We start from the raw sequence: 18,402 nt of genomic DNA on the forward strand, positions 1-18,402 counted from the left end.
GAGGCGGGCGGGGCCCGGGCGCTGCTCCCCATCCCGGTGGCGGCCGCGGCCAAGGAGACGGTAGGTGTGTGCGCTCCCGCCTCAGGGCCCGGCGGCCTCTGGGCCGTGAGGAGACGGCGGGAATGGCGGGAGGGATGGCCGCTGACCACCCTCACTGCGGTGTGTGGAGGCGGCGGCGGCGGCGACGGGAGCCGGTGTCCCCGGGCTGTGGCGCAGAGGTGACCCCGGGCCGGGAGGCGAGGGCAGGGGACGGGGCCGGGGCTTGTCGCCCGGTCGCCGTGGGGAGAGGGGAGCCTTGGGATGGCCATCGCTGCGCCCCGAAACCTAAACCGTGTGCCTCTGGAGCTGTCCCCAGCCTTTCTTTCCTTGATAAAAAATGGCATTTTTTGGCAAATAGTGCGAAAGCCATGTCTGCCCTCTTCATCTTTTAGGACAGTTATCTCTTTATTATAACACTTTCTGTGGAGGGAAAGGTTTGTGCGGCGTGAGAAGAGGTAGCGTGGCGCTTGGCGCAAATACGTAACACCTCTAAATACGTAACACCTCTAAATACGTAACACCTCCGCTAATTGAGGGAGAAGGTGGGCTGACTGACAAAACCCCGTGTGTGTGTTTGTTTTGTTTTGTTTTTTTTTTAACACGGGTGACAAAAAACAGGCGGCGAGAACCTTAAAATGAAGTTTCCTGTGATGGGGAGAAGCTCCCGCATGGTGCCGGGTGTAAAATATGGCAATGGCAGGGTGGTTTTTTTACATTAAAACAATTGGTATGCCTAAAAATATCAAAAGCTGTCATTTGGCTGTTTGTTGGTATGGTATCGATAGGGCTGGAAAACAGCACAAACAGCCTGCTTTCTGTACATCACGTTTCTCTTGCAATATACTTGGGGAGAGCATCTACATCATTGCAGCAGAGGCTTAAATGTGGATGTTGTTGGCCCTTTTGCCCTTAGTTGTTGGTCGAAAGGGAGATTCTGTTGGCAGCATCCCTTACGAAGGGAAGTTGAGCCAGATATTTTTGATTATTCATGTACTTGTTGTCTTGAGTGTGCTGCTGTGGCACAGAGGACCAAAGACAAACTCTTCCAGTCTTTCATACTGTTCTCATTTGACAGAACTTTACGTTGTTTTACTTACCTGGTCTTAATTCTCGGTCTTCTTTCGAGGGAAATACAGCTGGATATTGAAAAGGCAATAGATTCAATGTGATGTGTAACTCTGAATTATCACACACATCGCTGTAAAAGCATTGAGGTTGTAAAGTAAGAATTAAGGTTATATTTGAATAAATCTAAAATGAAAAATGTATAAAATGTATCTTCTGTGTATACACCAACTATTTTTTTTAAGACAAACACCAGGGGGGGAAAAAAGAGGAAGAAACAAATTAACATGCTTTTTTTTTTATGCTCCCTTGTGGAAAAGGGCTCAAATTAATTTGGCTTTCCATTTACATAGCAGAAAATTGGAAAGACTAGCATGAAATATGCCCACTCAGTTTGCGTGGCCAGTCTAAATGCACAGACTGACATCTCAGAATGTTAGCTTTATATTGCAATCAGGCTTTTGGTTGTTTGGTTTTTTGGAACGAGTGGTCTCACTGATTTCAAATTGTAGATCTAAGCGCTCAGCGTTCCTGAAAAAGATATCCTTTCAATTGAAGCCTCCCCAAAATAAGAATCAAATAGCTGTGGAATTTTTGGCCTAAGGTGCTTTTTTTTTTTTTGTTATTATTGACTGTTGTGCTGCAGAAGGGCTTGTATGACAATGGGGAGAGACCATAGCTTGATCCCGGATCTGACTAGTGAACTACCAAGAGCAGTTTGGCCTTGAGCTCCCTCTGCAATCCCTGCTCCATTTATGATTGCTCTCTAGACCAGTGGCGAGCACCAACTCTTTCTAAAACACCTCCAGAGGTGTCTTCCAGTGGTTAAAAAAGAAAACGGGATGCAAATACCACATTCAAATAGCATTGAATGGCATTCTGCAATGGTATTGTATTTATCCTTTGTTAGGAGGCTGAATTAATGTTGCCTGAATGACAATAACTTTTTAAATTTCTAGTTTATAGTGCTGTTTAACAACCTTAATAGTGTTTAATGGTTTAAAAACCATAGTAACGGTTGAAGTAGAAAATTCTGTCATGAAAAGCCATGTAAGTGTCAGTGTTACTAGGATGAAGGTTGGAGCTCTTGGATCTACTGCGGTTTGAGTGGAGTAATGGAGAACGATAACCTGCAGCTTCTGTGTAGACAAGTTTGATGTAAACATGGTGCACGTTTTGCTGGGAGATTTTTGGGATTCTGTCATGTACTCGCCAACAAAGAATTGTGAGGCTCAAGTATCTTGGGAACCTCTCCAGCTGCTTTTGGAAGGTCAAGGAGAAGTCAAAGACGTTTCTCCTTTATTTCTGACCACAAAATCTGACACTGTTTTCTGGGGCTTTCTGGGTTTGTCTTTCCCCCACTTTCCTATTTCCTTAACTTTTCATTTAATTTTCAGTCTCAGTTTGCTTTTCATTCCACCAAGGAAAATCATCCAACATCTTTTTTTTTTTTTTTTTTGCACAAAGTCTGACACTGTTTTCTGGGGCTTTCTGGGTTTGTCTTTCCCTCACTTTCCTATTTCCTTAACTCCTCATTTAATTTCCAGTCTCAGTCTGCTTTTTGTTCCACCAAGGAAAATCATCCAACATATTTTTTTTTTCTCCTTCCATCCAATCCAGACTTTTGTATTTCATCCTGATATTTCCGTTTGCATGATTCTTCCTTAATCTTCCCTCCAGCTGGGGGCTTTTCCCAGGTGGTATTTACTTGGATCATTGGAATCAAGAATAGGTGGTGTCTCTGCCCTCAATGTCTTTCTACAGAGATCTACAGCAGCTGGTAGAAACAGTTACACTGGATGCTTCTTGTGTCTTCCCTGGGGCTTTGACCTGGAATGACCCTATAGCAGGTTGAAATTTTGGGGGACTTAACTAACAAAATGAGTAATTTTGTGTGAGAGTTTGCACAGGCTCATAATTCATTTGCTTCTTAACAGAACAACCACTAAAACAACCCAGTCCTGACACCAAAGTGACTAGCTCTTACAAAACTTGAAATTCTTTCCCTTTCATAAATGGAATTGCTGGAGATTCTTTAAAAAAATTAAAATATTCTAATGTGGGCAGAACAAAATCTATCTCCTCCCATAATTTTTGGTTCCATTCAAGAGAATCTGTTCTGAAACATGAATTGATGACGGATGATTTCATTTTTAATGGTTAACTCCTAGTAAATTTATAACTGAAAGCAGTATCACAGTGTAAAATATTCGGATATTCAAAGTTTTCAAGAGTATTCAAGGTGGTGGTGGGTGTCTCATCCATATTGTTGGGATTGACCTTGGCCTGCAGCTACCACAGAGCCTCACGCCAGGGATAGAGACGGTTTAATAAGTAAAGCAAAAGCTGTGTGAGCAAGCAAAGGCCATGCCAGAGATAGAGACGGTTTAATAGGTAAAGCAAAAGCTGTGTGAGCAAGCAAAGGAGAACAGGGAATTAATTCACCGCTTCCCATGGGCAGGTGGGTGTTCAGCCATCTCCAGGACAGCAGGGCTCAGTGTTTATGGTGACTTGGGAAGACAAATACCTTAAGTCTGAATGTCCCCCCTCTTCCTCCTTCTTCCCCAAAGCTTTTACATGCTGAGCATGATGTCACATGGCATGGAACATCCCTGTGGTCAGTTGGGGTCAGCTGTCCTGGCTGTGTCCCCTCCCAACTTCTTGTGCAGCCCCAGCCCTCGCTGGTGGGGTGGTGTGAGGAGCAGAAGAGGCCTTGATGCTGTGTAGGCCCTGCTCAGCAGTAACTAAAACTTCCCTGTATTATCAATACTGTTTTGGTCACAAATCCAAAAGTTAGCACCATACCAGTTAACTGTCCCATCCCAAACCAGTATACATATCTAGTCTTGAATTCCCACGTCTAAGAGGCCCTGCTCAGCAGTAACTAAAACTTCCCTGTATTATCAATACTGTTTTGGTCACAAATCCAAAAGTTAGCACCATACCAGTTAACTGTCCCATCCCAAACCAGTATACATATCTAGTCTTGAATTCCCACGTCTTCCTTTTTTGTTGAGATGAATTTTGGTGAAAGCGTAAATGTAAAAAGCGTAGTAAGCAGAATGGCCTTCCTGGTTCACCTAGGCGGCTCCAGCACACAGCAGAATAGGTTTCTGATCCCCCAAAATAGGAAAAAATGGGCTTAACCTAGTTTATATCTTGTCTTTCGAAGAACATCTTTCTTCATGCAGGTCACCTGCTTCCAGATGATGTTCATACGGCCTGTGAAAGCGTCTTTAGAGTTGTGCTGGGCCCAGTTGATATCCCTACAGGTCGCTTCGGATTCTGTCGCTGAATCCAAATAATGCTTGGCAGTAGTGGTGGAATATTTAAGGATATAAGATTGTCATATGTATCTTGATAATTAGTTCTTTTGTCCTACTGCTGGCGTCTAGTATTCACTGATGCTCTAGAATTTATGGGTGTTCAGCCATCTCCAGGACAGCAGGGCTCAGTGTTTATGGTGACTTGGGAAGACAAATACCTTAAGTCTGAATGTCCCCCCTCTTCCTCCTTCTTCCCCAAAGCTTTTACATGCTGAGCATGATGTCACATGGCATGGAACATCCCTGTGGTCAGTTGGGGTCAGCTGTCCTGGCTGTGTCCCCTCCCAACTTCTTGTGCAGCCCCAGCCCTCGCTGGTGGGGTGGTGTGAGGAGCAAAGAGGCCCTGCTCAGCAGTAACTAAAACTTCCCTGTATTATCAATACTGTTTTGGTCACAAATCCAAAAGTTAGCACCATACCAGTTAACTGTCCCATCCCAAACCAGCACACACATCTAGTCTTGAATTCCCACGTCTTCCTTTTTTGTTGAGATGAATTTTGGTGAAAGCGTAAATGTAAAAAGCGTAGTAAGCAGAATGGCCTTCCTGGTTCACCTAGGCGGCTCCAGCACACAGCAGAATAGGTTTCTGATCCCCCAAAATAGGAAAAAATGGGCTTAACCTAGTTTATATCTTGTCTTTCGAAGAACATCTTTCTTCATGCAGGTCACCTGCTTCCAGATGATGTTCATACGGCCTGTGAAAGCGTCTTTAGAGTTGTGCTGGGCCCAGTTGATATCCCTACAGGTCGCTTCGGATTCTGTCGCTGAATCCAAATAATGCTTGGCAGTAGTGGTGGAATATTTAAGGATATAAGATTGTCATATGTATCTTGATAATTAGTTCCTTTGTCCTACTGCTGGCGTCTAGTATTCACTGATGCTCTAGAATTTATGGAACCAAGAAATTTTAAAAGGACTTTTATATTTCAGGACTAACACTGAGGATTACACAGATGTTGATGGGACGCTCTCCTGTTCTTGGCCAGTTCAGAAATGTGGTACATCATTTGACTGAAAAAAAGCTATGTTTGAGTCTCCTAAAGAAACAGTGTGTCAGAATGGTCTGCAGATCTTTATCCCTGTTTTGTGGAACTCTTACAGTATGAAACCTGAGTTATGTACAGGTGAATAAGGAGCTGCTGTTTGCTAGAAATCAAGTAAGATATGATATGTGTCACCAACGTGGGGTCAGTGACCTGGCAGACTTTTTGAACAGACAGGTCTCCTGTGGTCAGTACAAACAAATACTTGCTTGAACAAGCATATTATCAGGGGTTTTCTGGTAGAGAGGAAGATGTGGTGCAGAAGCAGTGTGAAGCTAAGTTCCCTGCAGGATCCCCTCATTCCCAGATGCTTTCTGAGAACAATTCCAGTCCTGAGGACCAGGGGTTTATGTGTGATTACCTGGAGCAAAGTTTTGGACAATATAATAAAGCAGCAGTTTTAATTTTGGGGTTACAGCCACGTAACATTTCAGAACCAAAGTAAAATTCTGCACTTGGGGCTGCTGGTTTTGTGTCTGAAGGTGTTGATGCAGACTGGGAGAGCTCTGCGAACAGACAGCTCCTTTAAAGTCTAGGAGATGCTTACGTAGAGCAGGAAGCTCTTTGAAAGAACTTATTTTGGTACAGATTCTTTCTGCTGACAACTGAGAACGGTATTGAACCAAGAAGAGCCCTGATCCAACATGCTTCACACAAGGGTATTTACCCTGTCAGAACAGCTGTGTATCGTGTTTTTTTTTTCAGAGAAATATAACCGTTTTAGAAAAACATAATCCAGTGTCAAAATTCCTAAGAGGAATTTATATTCGTCTTCTATTTCCTTGCTTCCGTGTTCCTTACTGCCAAAATTCCTGTGTCGTTTATGAAGCTTATTAAAACCATCTTGGAAATACCGATGATGCCTCTTTGCACTCCGGGGAGATCTTTTCTAGAGCCATGTTGTCATTGTGTAAAGGTAGTGAATTTATTTTTATTAAATATTCTCTGAGAATCGCTTCCTTCAGAGGTGATCTAAAAATTAAAGGGGAGGCAGGGAAAGACAGACACAGAATATGTATTTTATCATGTTTCTTGAAAGCACGCTCATTTCCAGGAGAAGGAAGCTGCATACTTTACATGTTTCCAAAGTTTTTTTCCTTAGTACCTCAGCAGTACTGTCAAACTCTCCCTTTGTGAAAATACTCAAAAGGTCAAGTTTATTTGTAGCAGCACATTTCTAAGTGGATTACATCATGTATTTCCATCTCTGTGAAACGAAGAACAAGACTTTAACTCCAAAAAATAAGGCAAACTCCCCTAGGGAGGAGACTCGCTTGCCTGCTCAGAGAGGATGCTGTTCCAAGAGGTGCATAAAGGATCATTTTTACAAGAATGACTTTTAGCTAACTTTTTTTCCTAGGCATTATGCATTTCATATTGTAAGTCGATTGCCAAATGTAGGGAGGTGATTTTGCTCCTTGGCTGTTGACATCTGAAGCTCCTCACTGTCACCATCCTGAGAAGGACACTGCTTGCCAGGCAGCTGTGGTGAGAGCCGTGTTGAAGGGAGAGGGAGATTTACCTCTCAGCCTTAATTTTGTGTTCCTCGAGATCTTAAAAAAGGGTGATGCATGTTTGAGACAGAGTATGTTTTAGTCCTGCATGCAGTGAAGCACATGGACATGTCTAGTAGGATATGCTGTCTGAAACATCTTGAAGAACTGCTAGAGGTTCGGTGACTTCCATGTGAAACTAATGTAAGAAGGACTGTTGGAGAATATTTTAGCATTTTCCTTATTCTGGAGGATTTCTGGAGTAGCTGTGCTTACAGATAAACATTGTTACCCCAAGGATTTCCTGTAACAGAATTGAACAGGGCCCTTTTTACAGCATTTTAAACACATTCCAGCTTCCTATGCTTGTAAATATTTTAATATAATAATGTCCTTATCTCAGCGAAGCGGGATCAGCTAACAGAATTGTTGGCTGTACTACATCTAAGTAGTCTGCTGGAAATATAACTTCAGTAAGCATCAAAACAGTTTTGTCTACTTTGGGATTTTCCCACACTGGGAACTTGACGTTTAACCTTTTGGCCACCCAGCATGAAAACAAAATTGTGCTACTTTTATCTACATGGGAGCATATTAAATAAGCCTGAAGTCAAATATAAACGAAGGAAGTAAGGAACAGCATTGCTTTGAAAACCTTTTTATTTTAATAATTTGCACAGGTTCTCATTGATGGAAGACAGATTACTTTGCAAGCAGAAATTCAAAGAAACTCACTCACTTGAAATAAATTAGTTAAAGATTAAACTACTGTAACAGAACATATTTTTGACTGCAAGCAAAAGGTACTTTTAGTAGTGAATGTTGGCTTCTTTAGCTAAAATAGTCTCACCTTTATCTCAGTTGGAAAAGCAAGAGAACATTGATTTGACTTGGAACACGGCAAAATTGTGGTTTTTTATGTGATACTGTTGAAGCTTTTTGCCTCATATGCGTGCACACAGTGTGTATATTTTTATCTATTTGTTTTGTAAAATATTTTGTATTATTTGTAGATATCTTCAGAGTCTGGGACTTGGAGCATTGTTCTGAGTTTTCATAGTAGATTCTTGTGGAGTACTTCTGTAGAGCTTTATGAGCTTGTAGGCATGATTTTTTTCTAATTTTGAAGTGAAAAATCCCATATCTGGCATTTAAGCATGTCTCTATGAGAAAACTAAATCTTTTGTCACAGAATAAAATTTCTGAGTTACTGACTTAATGTATTATGAGACTAACACTTGGCGAAGAACATTTCTTTTGTGTTTTTTAATAGAAAGGGTAATGATGTCATGTTTTATCTTCTGCACTTGACTTCCACCGAACCTGAGCCATATCATTACCATTTATTGATATTTTCAGATAGTTTTGGCTCATAACTGGTGCAAAATGTTAGGTATTTTAATGTCAATCTGTGACCTCATGTCCTGTGTTAGACCATCTTGTGGTAATGCCTTAAGTTATTGTGTGGATTTCACTGGAAGGCCCCAGAGGTTAATTCATGTTATACCAAACTCAGACACACCGTCTCTCTGAGATAAGAGAGCCAGTAAGACAAACATGGAATGAGAAATGGAGATCAGCCCATGCTTCAAGGAAGTTCAAGTAATACATGGAAGTCTTTGGTAAGAGCACTGGACTTGCAGGGCACTTTGACTTGTCTGCACCAATAGACAGAGTACGTGAAAGATGAATCCACAATAGGAGTGAGTTTTGGACACTAATTTTGCTTGATAGAAAGCCTACTCGAGCTTTTGCTGTGAATTGAGGAAGAAAAATGTCCTTGTTTGAGGTAAACCAGAATCAGTTCCCTTTTTGGTAATTTCCATTTAAGTCTCTTCTAACTAATTGCACTCTCTGAAAAATATACTGCTAATTTCAGAGGAAAAACTTGTTTACTTTGAGGGTGCCTGAGCACTGGAACAGGCTGCCCAGAAATGCTGTGGAGTCTCCTTCTCTGGAGGTACTCAGAACCCACCTGGATATGTTCCTGTCCAAGCTGCTCTGGGTGGCCCTGCTTTGGCAGGGTGACTGGACCAGATGATCTCCAGAGGTCCCTTCCAACCCCGACCATTCTGTGAAATTCTGGCTACCAGCTACATTCTTGGTTTCTGCTGTGGGGCTGTTTCTTTTTTTTCTCTCCCTAGAAGTTGTAATAAAAAGGTGGGTCTGTGTAGATGTTCAGGTAAAGCAGAACTCACTGCTATGCTGAAAATTACGATAATACTGTTATTGGGAGATTCGTGCCATTCTGCTTGGAAGAAATGGTTGTGTCCAGCTTTTAAAAGGCAGAGAACCATAACATGATACAAGCTCATAGTAATTAGTCAGCAGGATTGCCAAGAGGATTAGTAAACAGAAGCATAAAAAAAAAAATCTCCCCTCTTTTGTTTGTCAAAGAGACGTACTTTCATGAGAGTTTTTGAAGATTGTTGATAATTACAGAGAGATTTAGTCTGGATAAGCTCTTGGAACTTCAAATAGAAATTGGAATCTTACTGAATCCTGTGCACTTCTTCAGCAGCAGCACCTTCCCTGAGGTGTTCAGCATTGACTTTCTGTGTCTTGTTCCTGTGTCTGTTGGGTTTGACACTAATGCTGCTACAATAAGACTGCCTAACCTGCACATAAATATCAAATAAATCAATTGAGAGCAATTGGTGTCTCTAAGATGCTCATATTGGCCTCAATGGATTATGATCTGCTGATGTTGGGGAAACCAGGAGATTTATTTATGTCTCAACACATAAAACTGTGCCCAAAGAGGTACGAATTGAGGGTCAGAATACTTTAGAATGGCTTGGTGTTTAATTAATTATTATTCCCAAAGATGGTTTTTGTTTGTCAGTTCACTAAGGTGTGTGCCTGGAGCCTTCTGCAGCCAATCCTTGCTTTTTATTTGGACATCTAGTGTAAGGCCCAGTGATGTGATACACGTTAAGCCCTGAATATGTTTGTTTGAATTCATGGTAGATCAATAGCAGAAACAACTTGCTTTGATTCTTTCCGATGAACCCCAAAAGTTCCTTAGAATTCCTTAGAATGAATTTATGCTTCAGCCTGCAGTTTTCCCATCGCTTTAACCTGAAGTGCTTGCTGCTGACACAGGTGATGTTTTCTTTTCCATAAGCTGCACGTTCCCCTGGCCCGTGTTTTGAAAAAAGTAAATGTTCTTGTGGGGTAAATCCAGGCATTTATCTGGCTTAAAAAATAGCACCACCAAAACAAAAAGTTGCCAGTCAGACCAGTTCTTTTATCCGGTTTGACGCTGGGGAAAACAAACATAAAGTGCCAGAGCAAGGGCAGGAGGGATATGGAGCCTTCAGGGAGGTGCTGCTCTTTTTAGGTGGCAGGCTGTATTCCTATCAGGTTACTGTGACTTCGAGCCAGAGGGTGAAATATTGGCATCACTATACACTCAGGGGAAACTAGGTTGGCTAAAGTGAGGCAGAAATTAAGGTTTTGGAGACCTAGCATGAGTTAAGTTTAAGCATGTTTTGAAAATTCCGTGTTTGCAGTATGTTATTTTATACTTACAGTAGCACGGAGTGCTCAAGATAATGTTGAAATATGTGTCTGAGAATTTAGCAAATGCCTTTCTGAGTGTCTGAAGCAAAATATTAAGCGGTAGTACCTGAGATAGCATGAATTTCTTGAGAGAGGAAGGAATCTCAACGTGCTCTCCAAATACTGACAGTGATCAAAACTGAGATGATGTCTCTTGAGTGATACATTATCTACAGATTCTCCTGATTATGTATTATTGATTATGACTGATTGCAATTGATTATTCGTACTGCATGTGTAATATGGCCTTGAAGCAGTTTCTTTTCTGAAAATTGACTTTGCAGATACATATAGCTTCATTACCCATGCTTACAACCTGCATGTATTCGAAAGCATGTTTTTAATAGTGGTAAAACGGCATGTATCAAAAATAAAGGTAGATTATTAAACTTCAAATATAGGGATAATCAGTTATGTCACTAAAAGCTCTACCAAAACAATTGAGTTGTGTAAATCCCACATGGAGGCATAGCTTGAATGCCACTGGACTGCTGAAGGATCAGCAGGACCATAATATTCAAATAGTGACATGGGACAGAAATATTTTGGCTTGCATGTGGGTATGTCAGTGGTTACTCAACTTTTTTCTCTCATTCTAAGGTGAGTTTGTAGTTCTGGCTGTTAGATGATTATTTTTTTTCTCCCCATATTTAATTTGGTAAACATTTAAAAATGATAAAAAAACAGAGAGACCGGGTTTAAAACTGCTTCTCAGGGAAAAATGCAGAGTATTTGTATGTAGAGCAGTCTATTGAAAATTAAATGCTTGAGTAAGTGTTTCTGTTGCTCTTACTTTCCATGGCAGTTTCTCCATTGAAACAAAACATTGTCACACACAGACAACAGAAGCAATAATTTCAAAAAGACTAGGGACGGTACAGAAAGAGAACTGCACAGTTAATAGTCTTTTTTTTTTTTTTTTTTTTTTCAACGTACACCGGATGTACACATTTTCCTTCAGAATTTGCTGTTAATCTGAATAACAGTTAAGACCTATGGGTCCATATAACTATTTCCTCCAAAAAAGGTGCAGGTCTTTCTAGAATTGGGTTTTTATTTTTCCAAGAAAGAGAATAGCAAGAAAATGCCAAGCTCTATTTCAACATAACAACCCTCCAAGACTGTCTTCCTGCTCCCACCCTTCTCTACCAACTACATGTCCCACTTTGTTCAGAGGCTGATGGAATCCTGACATCAACAGTATCTGAATTTTGAACCTCATCTAAAACTGCACAACACTAACTCAAAAACTGTCCAGTTAATATTCTTTTTTTTTTTTTTTTTTTTGCTTCTAGAAGGCTGGTTAAAATGTCCTAGATAAAGTATTGAGGTACTAAAACTTCCATATATAAAATCAAGAAATTGCGAGTCTTCTGTTACATTGTGATTATAAGTGTGGTTTTTTTGGTTTGTTTTGTTGGTTTTTTTAAATAGGAAGTGTTTGACCTCTTCTAGACACATTTATTTTTGATGTGTCTAGTTTACAAATGTAATGTAATCTCTTAGTTACAACTGAGGCCATAAAATTTTGTTTCACTGCAGTAGTCTTACTAATGTTTTATTTTTTTAAGGACTTTGTTTGGAAAACAGAAGGGAAGTGAGACCAGAGTTTTGACTGCCCAATATAAACTTGTCTTTGCTTCTAATTGCTGAAATCTGAAACCTATTCTTGGAAAGGTTTTGGAAAAGCAATCCCCATTTGTAGTTGAGGACTGTTACCTCTTGGCGGACAGCAGCTGCAGACATCTCCCAGCTTCTCTTTGTGTTTAGATGCTTCTCTGAAAAACAAAATGTGTTGGGCTGGATTTTTCTTAGTTGGTAAAGTAAAACATAGGCATTAGTTAAACCATGTGCTACTTGTTGCCTTTCCTTAGTTTGACACCTGAAGAATTTTAGGGATACTGTATGAAATGACAAAAATAGTGAGGACAGTGTCAGTTTAGGATATTTCATTGATAAGATGCTGTATTCCTCTTTAACGTACCAGGAGAAGTTGGCTATATCGTTGCTCATCCTTTTATGAAACAGATTTGGTTTGTTTTTTTTAATCCCTGAAAAAAAGTTCCAGATACATTTTCTTGAAGGTACTGATTCCACAGAGGAGTTTGCCTTGTTATGGGCTAAAACAAGTTTTCAGATAGTGGCGGTAGCATATTTTCTGTTATAAGGTTTGACAGTGTAGCACAAATATGTAATAATTTAGAACTCTTAGAGTTTGTACTACTAAGTTTACATAAACTCCTGACATCTGTAAACTCCCATGGGCTGTGAACTTGATGCAGTATAGTACTTCTGTAACTGTAGTGAAATAATTCTCCTCTTCTCTTCTTCTGTTTCCCCAAGTCTGGTAGCTCTAATGGCATGGAATAATTGAAATAGGAGTATCTGTGCAAGATTTACACTGGAGTATATTGCAGAGGTTTCTTGCCTGTTACTGTCAACAGTTGTGCTGTATGCTAAGAAGCAATATAAAAGAAGTGTTATTGCATTCTCTTCTGGAAATGTCTGGAATTTTATCAGAGTCTTTTAACTGTTGAAGTTATGTGGACTTCCTTGAGTTAAAGTTGCCCCCTTTTCTATGATTCAAGAGCCTAAGTTGTCTTGGGTTTACCTTCTTCTTTTTTTTTTTTTTTTTTTTCCCTGGGCTTGAGTACAATTTCAATGCATAAAGATTTATTGCTAAAATTTGTAGAAGACTGAAAAGGATAGAAGAATATTTGGATGCATTTGACTTTATGAATGATCACCTTTACATTTACAGTTTATTTATGGTGAACGGTGGTGGCAATTGTGAACCAAAACTTTTTGCTTACATTAATATTGTTTCCTTCTGTCTTTGAAGGTTACAGAAAACAGATCAGACCTTGAAGATTTGCACCTTTACGCAACTCCTCGGGAGCAGCGGTTTCGCAGGTTTGCCAGCTTAGAATTTGAAGGACAGCTCTACATGACTCCATATGACTTCATTCAGGCTGTCACAAGTGACGAACCCAAATGTAAGCAGGAGTTTGATACTGATAAAATTGCTAGGGAAAATGCCAGTGGGGTATGTTATTTTTCCATTTGCTTTTGATTACTGCTTCCTTTTCTGATTGTGGTCAAAAAGTTACTTCCAGAATTTTTCTTCCAAAAATCTTCCAGAGTTTTATTGTTAATGGTATCCAAGTGCATACAATCAGTGTTCTGATTGTTGTTAGGTTGTAAATATCTGTATAACAGTCATTAGTTAAGCGTTCTTGTCTTGGAGGTCACAAAGAGCTCAATGGGCATGAAAGACAAGAGGTCCATTTGTTCCAATTGCATTGATGCCGTTACAGTCACGGTTTCTTTCTGAGCAGCCCACTGCTGCTGTAAAACTCCTACTTCCTCCTCTTTATATTTTCTGTGAAAATGGGCAGGCAAGGTATGAGTTCTCTAAATAATTTAGCATAAGATTGTTTCTGCAATTTTTGCCATCTTAAATTGTCATCTGCTATCGTGTTGGGGTTTTTTTTGCCCTACAGAGGTTTTAGAACCATATCATGGCTTTCTAAATAATGTGCTTTGAGTAGGAGTTTCAGTCCCCCAGGGCATCCACTTTCTACACTTGAAAGTTGCCAGAGTTAGCACCGTGTGTTAATTAAATTAATGAAAAATAAACTATCAGCTTTAGTTCACTTACTGCAAAATTTTTTGCTTTAAGTATCAAAGAGTGACTAAATAGTAAGGTGATCCATTTCTGATCTGGTTTGATTTCCTGGCCCTCAGGCTTGCAGTGCGTTGGTAGCAGCACACAACTTCTGGGGAAAGTGAATATCTTTGCTCAGGTGTGACATGTATAATAACAACGCACCTTAGGTCTTTCTTCCTAAAGCCTACACCACAAAGCTAGGATAGAGAACAGTCAAAAGCACCTAAAATAGTCAGAGGAGAGCTTCAAGCTCTGTGCAGATGTTAGATTTCCCCCCCCTTTGTTCTCTTAACAGTAATGAAACGAGGAAAGAATTCAGCCATGGCACATCAGGGATCAAAACTTCTATAACTCTTGAATAGAGATATAATCTCGTTGTAACAGTGAAGACAGAAGATAAAGCTTAGACAGCAAAAACTTGCAAAACTTTGAAACTCTTACCAGAAAGCAAATCTTCATTCTTTTTTTTTTTTTTTGCTCCACAGTTAAAAGAGAGGAAGCAGATTCCTTATCACAGGAGTTAATACAAATACACATCAGCACTTTATATCTGCTTCCTCTGCCCAAATCTCCAAGTCGTCTTTTTTTTTTTTTTTTTTTTTTTCTTTTTTTTTTTGGTCACTGTGGAATTGGGTTTCACCATGTATGGTCATGAAGCTTTTGTGCCTTATACTGGGCATCAGTTAAACGTTTCATTTTTAGCTCCATTTTGTGACAGTTTGACTGGTTTGGCCACACTGTATGTATGACTTGCTATTAAGATTTTTTCCATGCTAATGAAATATATGCTTCCTCTTCTCTCACTGCAAGTATTCAGATTTTAAAAGCAAAACAAAACTAAAAAATATTAAACTCACAAGGACGTTCTGTTCATCTCGTGCTAAAGGAGAAGAGATCTGGTAGTGAGCTGTCAGACACCCTTCTGAGTTCAGTGTAGGAAACCTTGTTTGTAGCAAAATCCTTCCTGTGTGTCCAGTTGATCTCAGAGTGAGAGCAGAACTAACCTGGATGGATGTCCTTTAGTTTTACAGAGAGGAGTATCAGAGATTACATGACTGACATTAGTGTGAGAGGCTGTTACTAAGTAGAAGTGGATGACTTCATTATGGTGGAAGTCAAATCATCTGGGACATTTGGACAGAAGGCTGACAAGTAGGAAGTAATAGATGAAGTAGGTGACCTGCGGGTGTTACCACCTCCAGCTTCTCATCTGACTGATAATTTTAACCTTTCTGCTGCAGCTTTGTCAAAATACCGCTCTGTCGGTTTGGGCAAGTCTTTAATTTTCTGTCTTGCCCTATTGAAGGTAGTAAGTTTAAGGAAGGTGTTTTTCTGAATAAACTAGTACATTCTAAACATCTTATTTTGTATTTTTGGATCATTTTGTAAATAAGTTGCAAGTTGTCTCTTGAGTAATTGAGTCCATTCAGGCTGACATGCTAGAGCATATATATTTTACAGGAAAAAAAAAAGAATGAACATGCACCTGTGGTTTTTTTATGGATGAAGACTAGAAAGGTCTTGAGTTTTGTCAAAAAGCAAAACTGCCCTTTGAAGAGAAAGCTCTTTACATCTGCTTTATAGAAAAGCTAATAATACTAGACCTGAATGAGATTTGTGATGGAGTGAATGCATCTATTGTGATTGATTTACTTTGGAAATCTTGTAAACCCTACAAAAGTCAAGAGGGTGTTCACTTCCTTTTTTGATTAAACACTAACTAATATGGTAAGAGTCTATTTTCTTTTACAAAATCTAACTTTTGACTCCAGGTAGTTATTATTTTAAAAAAATGCTAATTGTCTTGCTGCTGCTGCTGCCTTTACAGTGCAGGCTTTTATTTGGGAAAATACAGTATTTTTAACAGTCATACTTGATACATATTTATCATCTGAATACATGTTTATATATTTAGAAAGTCAATTAAGAGAAGAGGAAATATATTTTGTTCCCTTTAGCTCTGATTATAGTAGTTTTAGCCTAATACAGAGCTGTAAAAGTATGTATATACACATAAATCTTCACTTGCTTGTCTAGAAAGAAAATCCATATGTAATGTATGAGACTGGGAAACTATCTGATTGGAAAGTTAGACATTTATTACCCAAGTTTTTTTATAGTAGGCATAACCATAATTTATATGGCAAATGAGGTTGCTTTGGGGGAATTGTATTTAGTATTTTGAGACAAGACTTTATTTGACATTAAAAAATTAAGCTGAAAAGTACATGAAGATCTGTTAGCTCATGTTATGATGTTGTTTGATATAATTCCACCACAGTCAGAGTAGGATTTGTAGATAGTCTTGGTGCTAACTTTAACCAAGATGTAAAACCAAAATGTCAGTAAGTTTCTAACCACAAAGTAAGAAAAGACCATAGTGAATAGCTCCAGTATCATTATAATTATTTAATGGAGCATGGAGTTCATCATTAGGAATGGATTTCTAATACCACTGAAGCAGGGCTGAATTAAAAACTATACATCTAATTAGTTCTTTAAAGTTAGGAGTTAGGTATGTGTTAAGTTAATTGTATTTTTAATAACATAATGAGGATTTTTTTGAACAAGGTTGAAGACTAGCCTCGTAAGGTGGAGAAAATACCTCTTCTTTGGCTAGAAAATGCAGTATAGATGCAGTCTAATTTTTATGACATCACATTAGCACACTGAATTCTGTGCATTCATAACTTTCTTTTGTTGCAGGTGCTAAAAGGTGGCGATCCCTTTCAAAGCAGGTGAGCAATAATTCCCTGTGCTGCCTTATAACCATAAATTTTTATACAGTTACTTTCTTTCATGGTGTAAACTTAGAGTTGCGGGAGAAATAAGAAAATTTTTAAATCTTTATTATAAAAAAAACCCAAAACTTAATTTTTTTGGTTTTGTCAATTCAGCTGAATCCAGAGTCTCAAAGACACTTGAGCAGCTGTGCTTGTTACTTTGGATTTACTGACTTTCTTGAGCCTCTGTCAGTTCCTTCCTCAGCCTGGGTCTGACTGAGTTTAACAGGGGTATCCAAGCTGCCTGAAATACTTATGCCACAGTTTACCTTTTGTGATGTTTAAGTGCCTCTTACTTTTTTTTTTTTTAAATTTGTATAACTCTGTAGACTCTATCCCTGTATTTTAAGTAAAGTATGTTCCTATTGATGGGTGAAGTTTGCCTTAGTTCAGGCTGAGTGTTTTAAAAGAACAGTTGCTTGGAGCTCATATGAAAACCTCACTGAAATCCAGGGGGACTTAGTTTTGGCTTCAGTGAGTATGAGCAGTGGTGAGTAATTTCAGCAACAAATACATCTCTCTCCAACTCTGCAAACACTTGGTATTTATGCAGATGACCAATTCTTGAGATAATCATGTCTGCAAAATTTATATATGTGCTTAGTACCTCCAAAGTCATTGTGGCAAACTGAAGTTCAATTAGCTGGTAGATTTGCATTCAGTTCCTTGTCCTTCATATTGGTTTCCTAGTATTTATTTCATAATCTGTTAACTACCTTGTTACATTCTTAAATATATACTTTTATTTTTTTAAATGTTATTTTTTAGGAACTGAGTCAGATCCTTATGGAGACACCACCAGTTTGGAAAGGATCATCCAAACTTTTCCGTAATCTTAATGAGAAAGGTAAGGGGTAAGAATTTATTTTCTTGACCCAAATTATGCCTTGTGTTAATTTATTGTGGCTAAAGTGCTGTTGTGTTTCAATCTGAGCCACATCTTCAGAAAGACAAGTGTTTTTTTTTACATTTACGGCACAGAAAAGTTCCCTTTAGTCTCTATAGTGTTTTAATCTATGCCATTTTAGTGCCAGCCTCTTTAAGTGGATTGGCATCTTAGAGTTTGTTAAACTGATGTTTGAATGTTTGAAGCTCAGATTGTTGCAATAAAGAATGATCTATAAACCATAGATAGAATACTCTAATAAAGACATGATGTCTCTACTTAATTTAATAGGTTCAGTGATGTGATTATTTTTAAAGAGAGTATGGTGTCTTATATCACGGAATAACCATTTTCACAGTTTCAGAAGTGCTATATAATTCCTTAAATTCTGCAGATAAGGGATTTGATAGCTTTTAAAACTCACCCTGCTGGTGAAGAAATAGCCAACAGACACTCCTGGTCCCTTTTGTCTCCTATCTTTCTTAATAAGCTCTTTCACTTGAAAAACAAGAAATCCGGGGGGGGGGGGGGGG

General features: G+C 39.1%; 2 protein-coding genes across 2 annotated transcripts in view; one reads left to right on the forward strand and one right to left on the reverse strand.

Moving 5' to 3' along the window:
* LOC106889981 (formin-like protein 18) overlaps nucleotides 1-308 on the reverse strand; it is a 3,086-nt gene extending 2,778 nt beyond the window's left edge. The window contains exon 1 of the mRNA XM_014945505.1: nucleotides 26-308. Within this exon, the coding sequence (XP_014800991.1) occupies nucleotides 26-308 (283 nt within the window). The remainder of the gene's footprint in view (nucleotides 1-25) is intronic.
* MICU3 (mitochondrial calcium uptake family member 3) overlaps nucleotides 7-18,402 on the forward strand; it is a 55,715-nt gene continuing 37,319 nt past the window's right edge. The window contains exons 1-4 of the mRNA XM_014945605.1: nucleotides 7-60; nucleotides 13,373-13,526; nucleotides 16,907-16,938; nucleotides 17,752-17,830. Of these exons, the coding sequence (XP_014801091.1) occupies nucleotides 13,478-13,526; nucleotides 16,907-16,938; nucleotides 17,752-17,830 (160 nt within the window). The 5' untranslated portion in view covers nucleotides 7-60; nucleotides 13,373-13,477. The remainder of the gene's footprint in view (nucleotides 61-13,372; nucleotides 13,527-16,906; nucleotides 16,939-17,751; nucleotides 17,831-18,402) is intronic.

Source organism: Calidris pugnax, unplaced genomic scaffold (genome assembly GCF_001431845.1).
Source record: "Calidris pugnax isolate Ruff unplaced genomic scaffold, ASM143184v1 scaffold58, whole genome shotgun sequence".
Taxonomy (NCBI): Eukaryota; Metazoa; Chordata; class Aves; order Charadriiformes; family Scolopacidae; genus Calidris; species Calidris pugnax.